Source organism: Lithobates pipiens, unplaced genomic scaffold (genome assembly GCF_037356315.1).
Source record: "Lithobates pipiens isolate NorthernLeopardFrog02 unplaced genomic scaffold, aLitPip1_a1.2 Scaffold_19, whole genome shotgun sequence".
NCBI classification, from domain to species: domain Eukaryota; kingdom Metazoa; phylum Chordata; class Amphibia; order Anura; family Ranidae; genus Lithobates; species Lithobates pipiens.
The window spans coordinates 523,650,540-523,662,721 of record NW_027507764.1 but is presented as its reverse complement, the minus strand read 5'-3'; the positions used below and the strand labels follow the sequence as shown (position 1 = coordinate 523,662,721).

Sequence of the window (12,182 nt, the reverse complement as noted above, 5' to 3'; positions counted from 1 at the left end):
GGACGTAAAGGTTAGGAAGTGGGCCTGGGCATGACTGCGAGCAGAGCGGAGTACACAGTACACTCGGCTTGGCTCAATAAATGTAGGCGGCGCTCCGCAGACAGCGCAGATCAGCGGGGGATCGGTGTATAGCACGCACCCACAATTCCCCCCTGATTTTAAGGGGACAAAAGTGTGTGTGTGTTATACGCCGATTCAATACGGTAGTCATTCCACTACCCTTTTCTGATCTGCAGCCATAGGCCAGAATTGGTCACCATTGTTATACTGTTTATTCTGGGAGTTGACTGTGGAACCTTTATTTTCCTGTTCTTTTAAAGTGTACAATACTAACCATATGTTTTGGTCTGATCTATCTTAACTCCAAATGTTTACAGCAAAGGTTTTAATTAACACCTTTCAGTCTACTTTAAAGTATTCTGTGTCTGCATTCATCTTTCTTTAATAGAATGTCTGAACCCATGGTGTCAGGAGACGTGCAAGGTCAGTGCAATCATCGGGGTACAGTATCTTTAACCGGTTCCCGACCAGCGCATGCCGATGTACATCGGCAGAATGGCACGGGCAGGCATATTGGCATACAGGTACGTCCAATCGTTAATGCTGCCCCCTGCCATCGCGAGCGCGGCGGCGCACTCGCGTGTCGGTCCGAACCCCCGTGAGTCCGGCCGCAGATCCCATGGATTCGATCGCCGCGGGCATACCCGCGATCGTCTCATGGGGCGGCTGAATGGAGAAATGCAGTTGTAAACAGCATGTCCCCATTCTGCCTAGCAACTAGTGACGCTGATCTCTGCTCCATGTGATTGAGTGTTCACTAAATGAAAGCCCAGTCCCCCACAGTTAGTAACATACCCCTAGGAACACTTAACCCCTTCACTGCCAGTGACATTTACACAGGAATCACTGCATTTATATAGCAGTGATTGCTCTATAAATGACAATGGTCTCAAATGTCCGATGTGTCTGCCATAATGTCGCAGTCACAATAAAAATCGCTGATCGCCGCCATTATTATTAATAAAAATGCCATAAAACTATCCCTATTTTGTAAACGCTATAACTTTTGCGCAAACCAATCAATCGCTTATTGCAATTTTTTTTATCAAAAATATGTAGAAGAATACGTATCGGCCTAAACTGAGGGAAAAAAGTTTTTTTTATATATTTTTGGGGGATATTTGTTATAACAAAGTAAAAAATAATGCTTTTTTTTTTTTCAAAATTGTCGTTCTATTTTTGTTTATAGCGCAAAAAATAAAAACCGCAGGGGTAATAAAATACCACCAAAAGAGAGCTTGATTTGTGAGAAAAAAAGGACGTCAAATTTTGTTCGGGAGCCATGTCGCACGACCGCGCAATTGTCAGTTAAAGTGACGCAGTGCCGAATCGCAAAATGGTCCGGTCTGTAAGTGGTTAAGCAGCCCTCACAGGGGTAGCACTACATAATTTGACATTGTTGTATGTATTGTTTCTGTAAAATACCATAACTTAAAGTATAATTTTACTTCTAAAAAAATAATAATAAATGCACTTCTTTTTTTTTTTTGCAAGTAAAAAAAAATGCAAGGTGGCCCTCCAGCTGTTGAAGAACTACATGTCCCAACATGCTTCTGCCTGTGGGAGCCATACTTGTAACTGCCAGCCCTGCAATGCCTCATGAGTAGTTGTAGTTTATCAACAGCCGAAGGGCCGCCAGTTTGACACCTGTGCTGCAAAGCATTGCACCAGCGATCGGCAGATGCCATGCAGGTCTCTTGCACACTGCCAGTGTATCTGCCTACCCATACATCCCATACAGGTAAGCTGATACTCCCTGACAGAAAGACTCAATGAACTACCACAGTACTCCACAGTGCCATGGTAGTTAAATGAGAGCTACAAGGCAACAGCTGCTAAGGATTTTGGGGCTTGTAGTTCACTGAGACACACAGAGCTGTGTGTATGATTGATGCAGCTGTGTGGACCCTGCTGTTTTCCTTGTAAAAATATTTTATTATGTATTCAAAGGTAAATTATACAAGTGTACAATATAATCTGTTATCAAATTAATGAAGCTCAGTTAAATAAATGCAAAGAATAGTATAGATTGCTATTATATATTTAAAAAAAGTAATGGTTATAAGCAACTGTTGATCTGTTTTTGAATGAAATATCTTAATTTATACAGTTACAATTATAACTGTAAAAATGCTATATGATCATAGGTAGCATATGTGGGAGCTTCCAAATTCGAGAAGTAAATATGGATATAAATAAAGATAAGGGAAGAAGGGTAGAAGGCAAGAGGGAGATGTACAGAGAAAAGGTAATGAGTTCTGCAGGGTTTGGTCGGGAGCAACCACAACGTCCTTGAACAACCATATTTGAAACAAAACCTATCAAATTTACTATCGTGGTAATAGTACTCTGTTATTAAATGTTGATGGCAAAAAAAATTCTATCCAAGGTTGCCATATTTTTTTTCGTATTTAGGGAATTGGTCCGTTTCAAGAGCTAACATTTTTGCTTGTATCATAGTATTCTACATTGTTTTCTGTCTCCCTGACTTCCAAAGTCGAGTATCTCCACGCTTTCGCCAGCGTTTGTTTCACTGCCATATCAACAATTTAAAGTGGGTATGCAATAAGAATTCTGGTTTTAAATTGAGTAGGGCCATTGTAGGGTCCAGATGTCATTTTTATTATGAGTAATTTACATGCAATGTTAAAAATTTCCTTCCAGAAGGCTTGTGCAATAGGGCAATCCCACCAAATATGAAAATAAGTACCCAAACCTGTACAACCATGATAACAGGACCGTGCTGTTTTCAAACAGTAACAACTAGTACAAGGAACTTCTCCCCTTACTGTTGCCACAGGAAAGAAGGGCAGCAGGTGGCAGCAGCAGCACTGGGAACATGTTAGATGTTCCACCCTAAAATCGGGTGGCACATCTAACAGGTTCCCAAAGGTGAACTGATCAATAACAATAATAATGTAAAGCCCCATACACACTATTAGATTTTCTGCTGAATTTTTTCCTTCATATTTACCAAAACCATATAATATGAGGTCAAACCTTAGGAGTTTCAATTTGTTTGCAATCAGGCGGGCCCTTGTACTACATGGTTTTGGTAAATCTGAAGACAAAAATCTGAAAATCTGATGGGGCTTTAGTCAAAATGTGCAAATCAGTGTGAAATGCCATCAATAAGTGTAGGATACTGAAAAAAAGACACATACCTTATAATGACTATAATTCCATCAAAAATGTTATATGGATTTCTGAGATAGTCGAAAAATCCAAAAGCTGAAAGTTTGAGCATCATTTCCAGAGCAAACATGCTGGTGAACACAATGTTACTTATCTCCAGAATGTTAGTGAGTTCTTCAGGCTGTAAATAGAGAAAAAAATGTGACAGCAATTAGGAATAAAGAACTAGTTTCAGAACTAGATGTATACTGGTTATCTTTGTGTAATTACAATGCACTGCGTGTTTATTTTTATTTTTATAATTTGTGCCTATTATGTTTCTTTGTTCTGTATGGTATGCACTACATCAGGGGGTCAGCAACCTGTAGATCGTGATCTACCAGTTGACCATGGGCAGGTGAATGGTAGATCACGTATACCTCCCAACATTTTAAGATGTGAATGAGGGACACTTATTAGCAACAGTATGTAGGCATAGGACACACACCCTGCCACTCCCCCTTAAAGGAAAATTATACCAATAAAATGATTAGTTAAACCCTTAAGTGGTCTTTTTTTTTTTTTTTACCACTATTATTCCTTTTATTTTGGCTTTGGAAATGTACAAATGCAGCAATTTAGAAACTGGATGAAAAGTGTAGCACTGGGAAACACTTTTTAAAAGATAAAAAGTGCATTTTATATAAAACTATATAGATCAGACCAAAATGAGGAACAAATGAGGGAAGAGGGAGAGAGGGACTTTGTTCCAAATCAGGGACAGTTGGGAGGTATGGATCACGGTCTGGGTTTGCTGACCTGCCATTCCAGAGCACACAACACAGTAAGCCTCATTCCAACATGTGGGCTCCATCTGACTTTTTCCGTCAATGTCCGACCAACAAAGTTTGAGAGCTGGATATAAAATTTTCTGACAACATGATGCACGTCAATTCCGATCGTGTGTAGCCTAGTCCGATGGACAAAGTGCCATGCATTCTCAGAATAAATTCTGAGATGGAAGTGCTCGATCAGGTAAAACTACCGTTCATAATTGATATAGCACATTTGTCACGCTGCAATGTTAAAAATTGTTTAATGCAGTGCATTCTTTTTCTTTATAATGCTACAAGAATGAAGTTGTTTTGCTGCTCATATTCACACACACTTCTCCAAAATGTATTTCTTTATTCTTTTTCCTGATTTCATGACAATATTTTAATTCTTCAGATCTCCACAATCATTTTTTATTTTCTGTAAATTTTGTGGTCTCCCTGTATGACATTTTGCTAATCTTCGTAATTTTTTTGGTGTGTTTTGTGTGTCAACTTACCACAACACCATTATTATCTTTTTATTTTATTATTTTCTTTTTTTTAATCTGTAGGAGGTTGTTTGGTGTTGGTGCCCCTTGTCTTAATTTGATTTGTATTTTTGAAATGTACCTGCCTACTCAAAATAAACTGTCCTTTTTCAAGTAAAAGCCATAGGCAAGTATTTCTTGAACCAAAAAAAAATATTTTTTAGGTGTCTCAAACAAATAAAGAGGGAGGCAGCGCTGGAGAAACTGGGGAAATTAGCAAAGCCTTTGGCCCCCAGGGCACACATCAACTATTTAAACGCAAAAATTGGTGGCCTGAAGAGTACATATCTGAGGGAGAACAGTCTGGTCCGGAAGTCCAAGAAACCCCGAACAGCAGCAGATGACATCTATGTCCCCAGGCTGTGGTCATACAAGAGCCTGCATCTTCTGTCAGACCACACTGAACCCAGGCCATCAATCTCTGGTCTTCCTTCCACGCTTACATCCAGGCTGTGGCTGTGGTGCTGGAGGTGTGGCAGGAGGAGGAGGAGCATGGTCCAAGTCACACAAGTGTGGTGTTTGTGTGATTTGGCCCTTCAACCCCTTATTCAGAGTTTGTATAATTAGCTCCTCACACAAGAGGTATTGCCCCCTCCTCCGTTTGCTGCAGTTTGCACACAGCCAAGGCGGCAAAGGCCTCTTGATATGTGGGGGTGGCTTTGAGGGCCGCAGAAGCCTCCCCAATTAGCTTGAGTGCTGACTCCTCCACATTCCCCCCCCCCCCCCTTCTGGGTGGAAGGCAGAGGGGAGGGACTTGTGATTGAGTCTTCCACTTCCACTTACCCCTGCCTCCTCCTGGCTGCCACATTCCACAGCCATCTCCTGGCTGCTGCATTCTACACCCTCCTCCTGGCTGAGTATGAAAAAGGTACATAGTTTTAGTAGTAGTTTTTTTTTTTTTTTTTTTTTTTTTTTATAATTCAAAGTTTTATTAAACATTTTTTCTATCCATGTACAGAAACATCTTGAATTCCAATATCTTATCTTTCAATATTCTCTTTAAGATTAAGGCGTCGGTTCGATTCTAATAAAAATTGCCCATTTTCTAATTTACGTTTCCCTTTCCCTCTTGCTAATTATTCTGCTACGTGTGTTCAATCCTATATTCACATTTATATCTTTTGTGTAAAATCATTTTTACCCCTTAATGATTTCAGTGTGCTTCTTTTCCTACTTATAATTCTTCCACCTAATTCTCAATTCATCTCCATCTGTGCCCATGATTACCCATTAAATCCTTCACGTGAAAAAGAGAAAAAAAAAAGGGGAGTGGGGGAAGAACCACTACCAATATCCAATATACTTTTTCCTATCCTCTTAATACCTTTGATATTTTCCTACTCCATGTGTTCTTACCTGTATTCGTGTTATTGTCCTCCTTGTGAGAGCATTTTCCCAATATTAAATTTAGTGCCCCTTTTTTCCTACTTATATGTCCTCCACCTATTTTCTCCTTTCCTCTCGTATTTATTCTCTGGTGACTTTAAATTAAGAAATTAAAGGAGAAAAGGACAAAAAAAAATTGAAAATGTTATTTGCGTTTACCTAACTTATTTATCTTCCAGACCCTATCTTATTCCTCCCCCCTCCACCCTCTTTTAAAATTTAATAATATTAAGATTCTTTTTTTTTTTTTTAATTCTTTATTTTTGAAGTTATCCAAAATTTACAAACAGCTATAAAACATATATAAACCATTCCACATAATAATAAATACAGCATCAGCGCTTATAAAGGTTATCCTCCTTTACCCTCCCTCCCCCCCCCCCCTCCCCTCTCTCACTCGATCCTGCTCCATGGGATTTCTTTTGATTAACCTTCCACCATCTTCAAATAATTTTCAGTTTTACCAAATAATACCCAGAGATGCCATTTATTCTGGTACCTCTCCTCCATATTATCCAGTTTATACATTGACTCTTCAATAATTCGTATCCTTTCTAGTCTTTCTGCCCATTCCCTCATTGAGGGGGGATCCGATCTTTTCCATCTTAGCGGTATCAGTGATTTAGCAGCATTTAATAAACAGGGGATCAAGGAATTCCCATACTCCCTCTCCCCTTTTTCTGTATCATGAAATAAACATACCCATGGATCCCTCCTGATCCTTTCCCCAGTTATTTCAAAAATAGTTTCGATTACTTTACCCCAGAATGTCTGTATCTTAGGGCAAAGCCACCATATATGAGCAAATGACCCCTCCCCCAAGCAGCCTCTCCAGCATGCCCGGGGGGTCGCACTACATATTTTGTTTCCTTGTTGTGGGGTTATGTACCATCTTGTTAAAAGTTTATATGACATCTCTCGTGTTTGTGAGTCTACGGCAACCGAGTAGGTACGTCTAATTATCTTATTTCTATGATAATCGTTACTTAAGGACCCGATTTCACTTTCCCATTTTTCTAGACAGGGGGGGTAATTTTGCTCTATTCTTTCTATTAGGATTTTATAGAGTTTTGAGATCCTTTTTTCGAGGCACTGACGGTTCACTAATAGCTTCTCCAGTGGTCTAAGTTGTTCCTTACCCCGTAGTGGCTGTGGTAGAGACTGAATAAAATAATATAATTGATGATATCTCCATTTATCTAATGGTTTGTGACCCCATTTCCCTATAATTTCCTCGTATGTGCACATCCTATTTCCTTCCATCACCTCCTGTAGTTTAATGTTATTTTTCTTAACCCATCTACTATAATATAAGTATTCCTCTTGCCCTGGGATAAAAAATTTAGTGTCCAATAGTGGCATTAGTGGTGAGTTATGTCCCCAGTTATGTCTCTTATTTATTGTGTCCCATATCTGAAGTAAATTTTTTGTCAGTGTGTTTGTGCTATGGCCTAATTCTCTATGTTTTGCAGGTATCCATACTATTTCCCCTAATTCCCTACTGCTTAACTTAATTTCTAATTCAACCCAATCCTTTCCCTTTTTATTGTGTATCCAATCCGGGATTCGTGAAATTGCTATGGCCTCATAATACTTTTTAAAATCCGGCATTGCCAACCCTCCCCTGTCTTTACTTCTTATCAGGGTATTCAGTGCCACCCTCGCCGCTTTTTTTTTCCATATAAACCTATTAATCAAAGTTTTTAGTTTATTTAAATAAGCCTGTGGTAACACTATTGGGATCATTTGGCACGTATAGGTGAAGATTGGTAAAATAAACATTTTGACTACGTTTATTCTACCTGTCCATGATAGAGCTTTATATTGACACCTTTCCAATTGTTGTTTAATTTTATTTAGTATGGGCATATAGTTGGCCTCAAACAGATCACTCATCTTTGCTGTCAACCTTATTCCCAAATAGGCCAATTCCCTCCCACACCATCTAAAGGGAAATTTAGATTGGAGGATGTTTTGCTCTATTATTGGCGTATTTAAATTCAAAATTTCCGATTTAGATATATTAACCTTGAAATTAGAGACCTTCCCATATTTTAATAATTCTTCCATTATTGCTGGTATAGAAGCCCCAGGGTTAGAAACATAAAGCAAGAGATCGTCCGCAAACGCAGCGACCTTGAACTCCCTCTCGGCCGCCAATATCCCATGAATGTTCCGATTTTTTCTAATGGCCATCAGCAGGGGTTCAAGCGACAATATAAATAATAATGGGGATAGCGGGCAGCCCTGTCTCGTCCCATTGAGCAACTCAAGGGGGCGAGACAGGGCTCCGTTTATTCTTATTTTAGCTTTCGGGTGGGTGTATAGGGCTTCTATCCAGCCCCTCATCCTCTCCCCTAATCCATACCTTTCCAGCACTTCAAACAGGAACCCCCACCCCACTCTGTCAAATGCCTTTTCCGCATCTATTGACATGAGTACCGTGGGGGCCCCCCGTCTTACCGCTTCTTGGCATAACATGATGGTCTTTAGTGTGTTATCCCGACCCTCCCTCCCTTCAATAAATCCAACCTGATCCCGCAGGATCCACTCCGACACGTGCGGTCCTAATCTTTTAGCAATAATTTTTGCAAACAGTTTGATGTCTGAGTTTAGCAAGGAAATTGGCCTATAGCTCTCCACTGCTGTTGGGTCCTTTCCCTCTTTGAGGATCAGGACCACATGCGTCAAAAGTGTTTCCTCCCGGAATTCTCCGCCCTTCCCTACTGCGTTAAAATAATCGCATAGTTTTGGGACTAGCTGTTTTTGGAATTGTTTATAGTATGAGATCGGGAAACCATCGGGCCCCGGGCAGCCTCCCTTAGCTGTATTTTTAATCGCCCTCTCAACTTCCCCTCTTGATATTGGGGCTTCTAGTGCATCCATTTCTATTTGCTTGGCCCTGGGGATATCTATCTGATTTAAATAATCTTTTATTTCCTCCCCTACTCGATTCTCTACCTTATCCTGTCGCCCGATGTTATAAAGGCCCCTATAATATGAAAAAAATGTATTCATAATATCATCTGGCATATTTTGTATGTCCCCCTCAGCGTTTCTTACTTTTGGGATAAAAGTTCTATTTTTCTTTTCCTTCACTCTCCTCGCCAACCATTTACCTGATTTATTCCCCCATTGGTACCTTTCTCTTCCCAGAATATGGTAGGCCGTTCTTCTATCCTGCTCCAAGCACTCATCTAACTCTCGCTTTTTAGTTATTAAATCTTGGGTGTCCCGAAGCCCCCATGGTCTCCCCATCTGTTCCAATCTCTGAATTTCCTCATATAATAGGGTTTTCCTCCTCTCCCTCTCTCTCTTTTTCCCTGCGCCAATCCCCATTAGTACCCCTCTTATAACTGCCTTATGCGCTTCCCATAATACAGGGCTAGAGGTTTCCGGTGTGTCATTCAGATTAAAAAATTGTGTAATCTCATGCTCGATCCTGTCTACTGTATCTTTATCCTGTAATAGGGATTCATTCAATCTCCAATTTATCCTCGGTCCCAGATCCCCCCCGATCTCCAACTGGATCAGCACAGGTGCATGATCTGAAACTGTTCTTATCTTTATTTCGGCCTTCCTAAGTGCCCTTAAAAATGAATGTTCCAGAAAAATATAATCTATTCGGGAGAAAGACCCATGGACCGAGGAAAAACATGTATAATCCCTATCTTTTGGATGCAGTGTTCTCCAGGTATCGTATAGTTGACATGCCGTTAACGCCCTTAAGAGCATTTTCTGTTTGTGCTCAGATATCCTAGGGCCCGCCCCTGTAGTATCTATTTTAGGGTTCATACTCCAGTTGAAATCCCCCGCCAGGATTAATTTCCCTTCTTTAAAATCTTCTATTTTATTTAATACTTTCTTCAGGAATCTATCCGTATTCTTGTTTGGGGCATAGATATTGACAATTGTACATTTAACATTCAACAGCCTGCCTTTTAGGCACAGGTAACGACCCTCCGGATCCACTAGACGTTCTTCTAGGTCAAACCTCATTGTGCTACTAAACCCTATCGCAACCCCTCTCGCGTAAGGGGATGGGGAGTCCCCATAAAACCACACCGGAAAATTAGCCGAATTCAATCTAACCCCAGAAGTGCATGTTATATGCGTCTCTTGAAGGCATACTATATTAGCTTCCATGTACTTCAGTTCGTCATTTATCCTATATCTTTTCCTTTTTGAATTTAACCCCCTTACATTATAAGTGATAACATTAAGGACTACCATAGCTCTCTACACGGGGTAATACCCCCTCTTTCTTCTCCCTTTCTTTTTTTTTTTCTCTTTCTTTCCCTTCTACTTCGCTTTCCGTTTTCCTTTCCTTCTTGAAGCGCCTAGTGGATCCAGTGGTACCTGTCCCCCTTAACCCCATGGGAGGACCGAGTGAGAGCCCCAAAAAGCAACCAAAACCCCCCTCCCCCCCTCTCCCTCCCTCCCCCCTATCCCTTCCCTACCTCCCCCTTGTCCTATAACGGAACGTCTTATGAGACTGGGTAGGACACCCCCCTTCCCGTTAAGCCCATGGCACTGGTGGGCCGATATTTGTGTTCGCCGCACCCCCATAGTATCCCTAGGGCTCGTACCCTTATCCGCCCGTCCCACCCCCCACCTTCCCTCCCCCTCTTCCCGCACTCCTCAGCTCTCAGCGCTGCCCATTCCCTCAGCTCATTTCCAGTATTCTACTTTCATCTCCTACTGCTCGGCCCATCCTGCCATTCCCTCCCCTGGGTGCTATTCCCCTGACCCCCTAATACATCCTCCCAGCCCCATTCAATCTTTGGGGCAGGGTGTATACCTAACTGGTCACAAAAATCTAGGAGGTCTTCTGGGAAGCGTAGAACTGCAGATCGTCCCTCTTTCTTCCCTATGAGACATGCTGGGAATCCCCATTGATATGGGATGTCCGCCGCTCTCAATAATTCCGTGAGTGGTTTTAAACATCTTCTTCTTCCCAATGTCTCCCCCGCTAAGTCAGAATAGATCTGCAGTTCCGTGCCCTCAGGGACCACCCCAGACTGTATTCTCACTCTTCTCATTACCTGCATTTTTTCTGCTACATTGTGAAATCGCACTATAACGTCTCGCGGTGCTTCTGATCTGATCCCCCGGGGGCGTGTCATTCTATGTATTCTATCAATTTTCAATGGGGCTGTAACTTCCTTATCCACTAGAGGGCCAAAAATCTGTTGAGCTAACTCTCCCAGGGCGGAACCGCTATGTGACTCCGGGAGACCCTTTATCCGTATGTTCTTCCTCCTACTTCTATTTTCTTGATCCTCTAACTTATATCTAATTGATCTATTTGACCTACGGAGGGCTGTTATCTGTTCTACAATTCCGTCTATCTTACGCTCTTGGTTCTCAACTCTATTTTCTATCTCCTCCACTCTCCCTAAAACCAAGCCTATATCGCTTCTTATTGTTGCGATATCCGCCCTTAGAGAGACCTCCATTCTCGAGAACATCTCAGAGAGCATCTCCCTAATTTGTGGGGACTGGGGGATTTCTTTATGACTATCCGAGACCATTTCTTCTGCCTCTCTGTTACCCATCCCCACCGCTCCCTGGGGATTATTTTGGACTACTCCTTCATTTTGTGGGTTTACTCCGCTTTTTTTTTTAACCTCACTTAACTTTATGGTAGGGTTTTTTACCCCCCTACCCTCTTCCCCCTTCTGTCTATTTGGGCCCGAGCGGGATGGTTTTTCTATTCTAGGGCTACCGATCTCTTCATCCTCTCTGATACTAGAATTTGCAGCCATGTATTTTTGGATTCCAACCGGGCTTACCGCCGGGGTGATCGTCTTATTTGCCTTACCTGCCTTTCCCTTCATTTTGGCCAGACCCAGGTCCACCTCTCACTATCTATCGATCGCCAAGTTATTCTCTTTACTGTTTTCCCCCTCCCTTTTCCTTCCTTCCCCCCTATCTCCACCCTAATCTAATATACCTAATATACCTCTCTCCCAGGCCTTGAGAGATATCCCAGGGGGCTAATACCACCCTCAATGATGAACAATTAAATCAGAGATATCAAGAGCAGAAAAAAGAGAAGAAAAAAAAAATAAAAAAAAATAAAAAAAAAAAAGGAAAAAAAAAACAGAAAGGATGGAAGCTAGTTCAAATGCTTTCCACCCCGCAAGTAGGTCATCTGTCCAAGTTCATACCGTATATCTCCTTGAGTTACCTAAAGCGTCCCAAACTAGGCAGTGGAGAGATATTAACATTAATATTATTATAGCTGTTATAATGA

At 41.4% G+C, this 12,182-nt stretch overlaps 1 protein-coding gene across 1 annotated transcript in view; it reads right to left on the bottom strand.

Annotated features, from left to right (window-relative positions):
* The window catches only part of LOC143998093 (voltage-dependent T-type calcium channel subunit alpha-1I-like), a 1,330,488-nt gene that overhangs the window by 429,833 nt on the left and 888,473 nt on the right, over window positions 1-12,182 (bottom strand). The window contains exon 9 of the mRNA XM_077493843.1: window positions 3,225-3,376. Coding sequence (XP_077349969.1) covers window positions 3,225-3,376 — 152 coding nt within the window. The remainder of the gene's footprint in view (window positions 1-3,224; window positions 3,377-12,182) is intronic.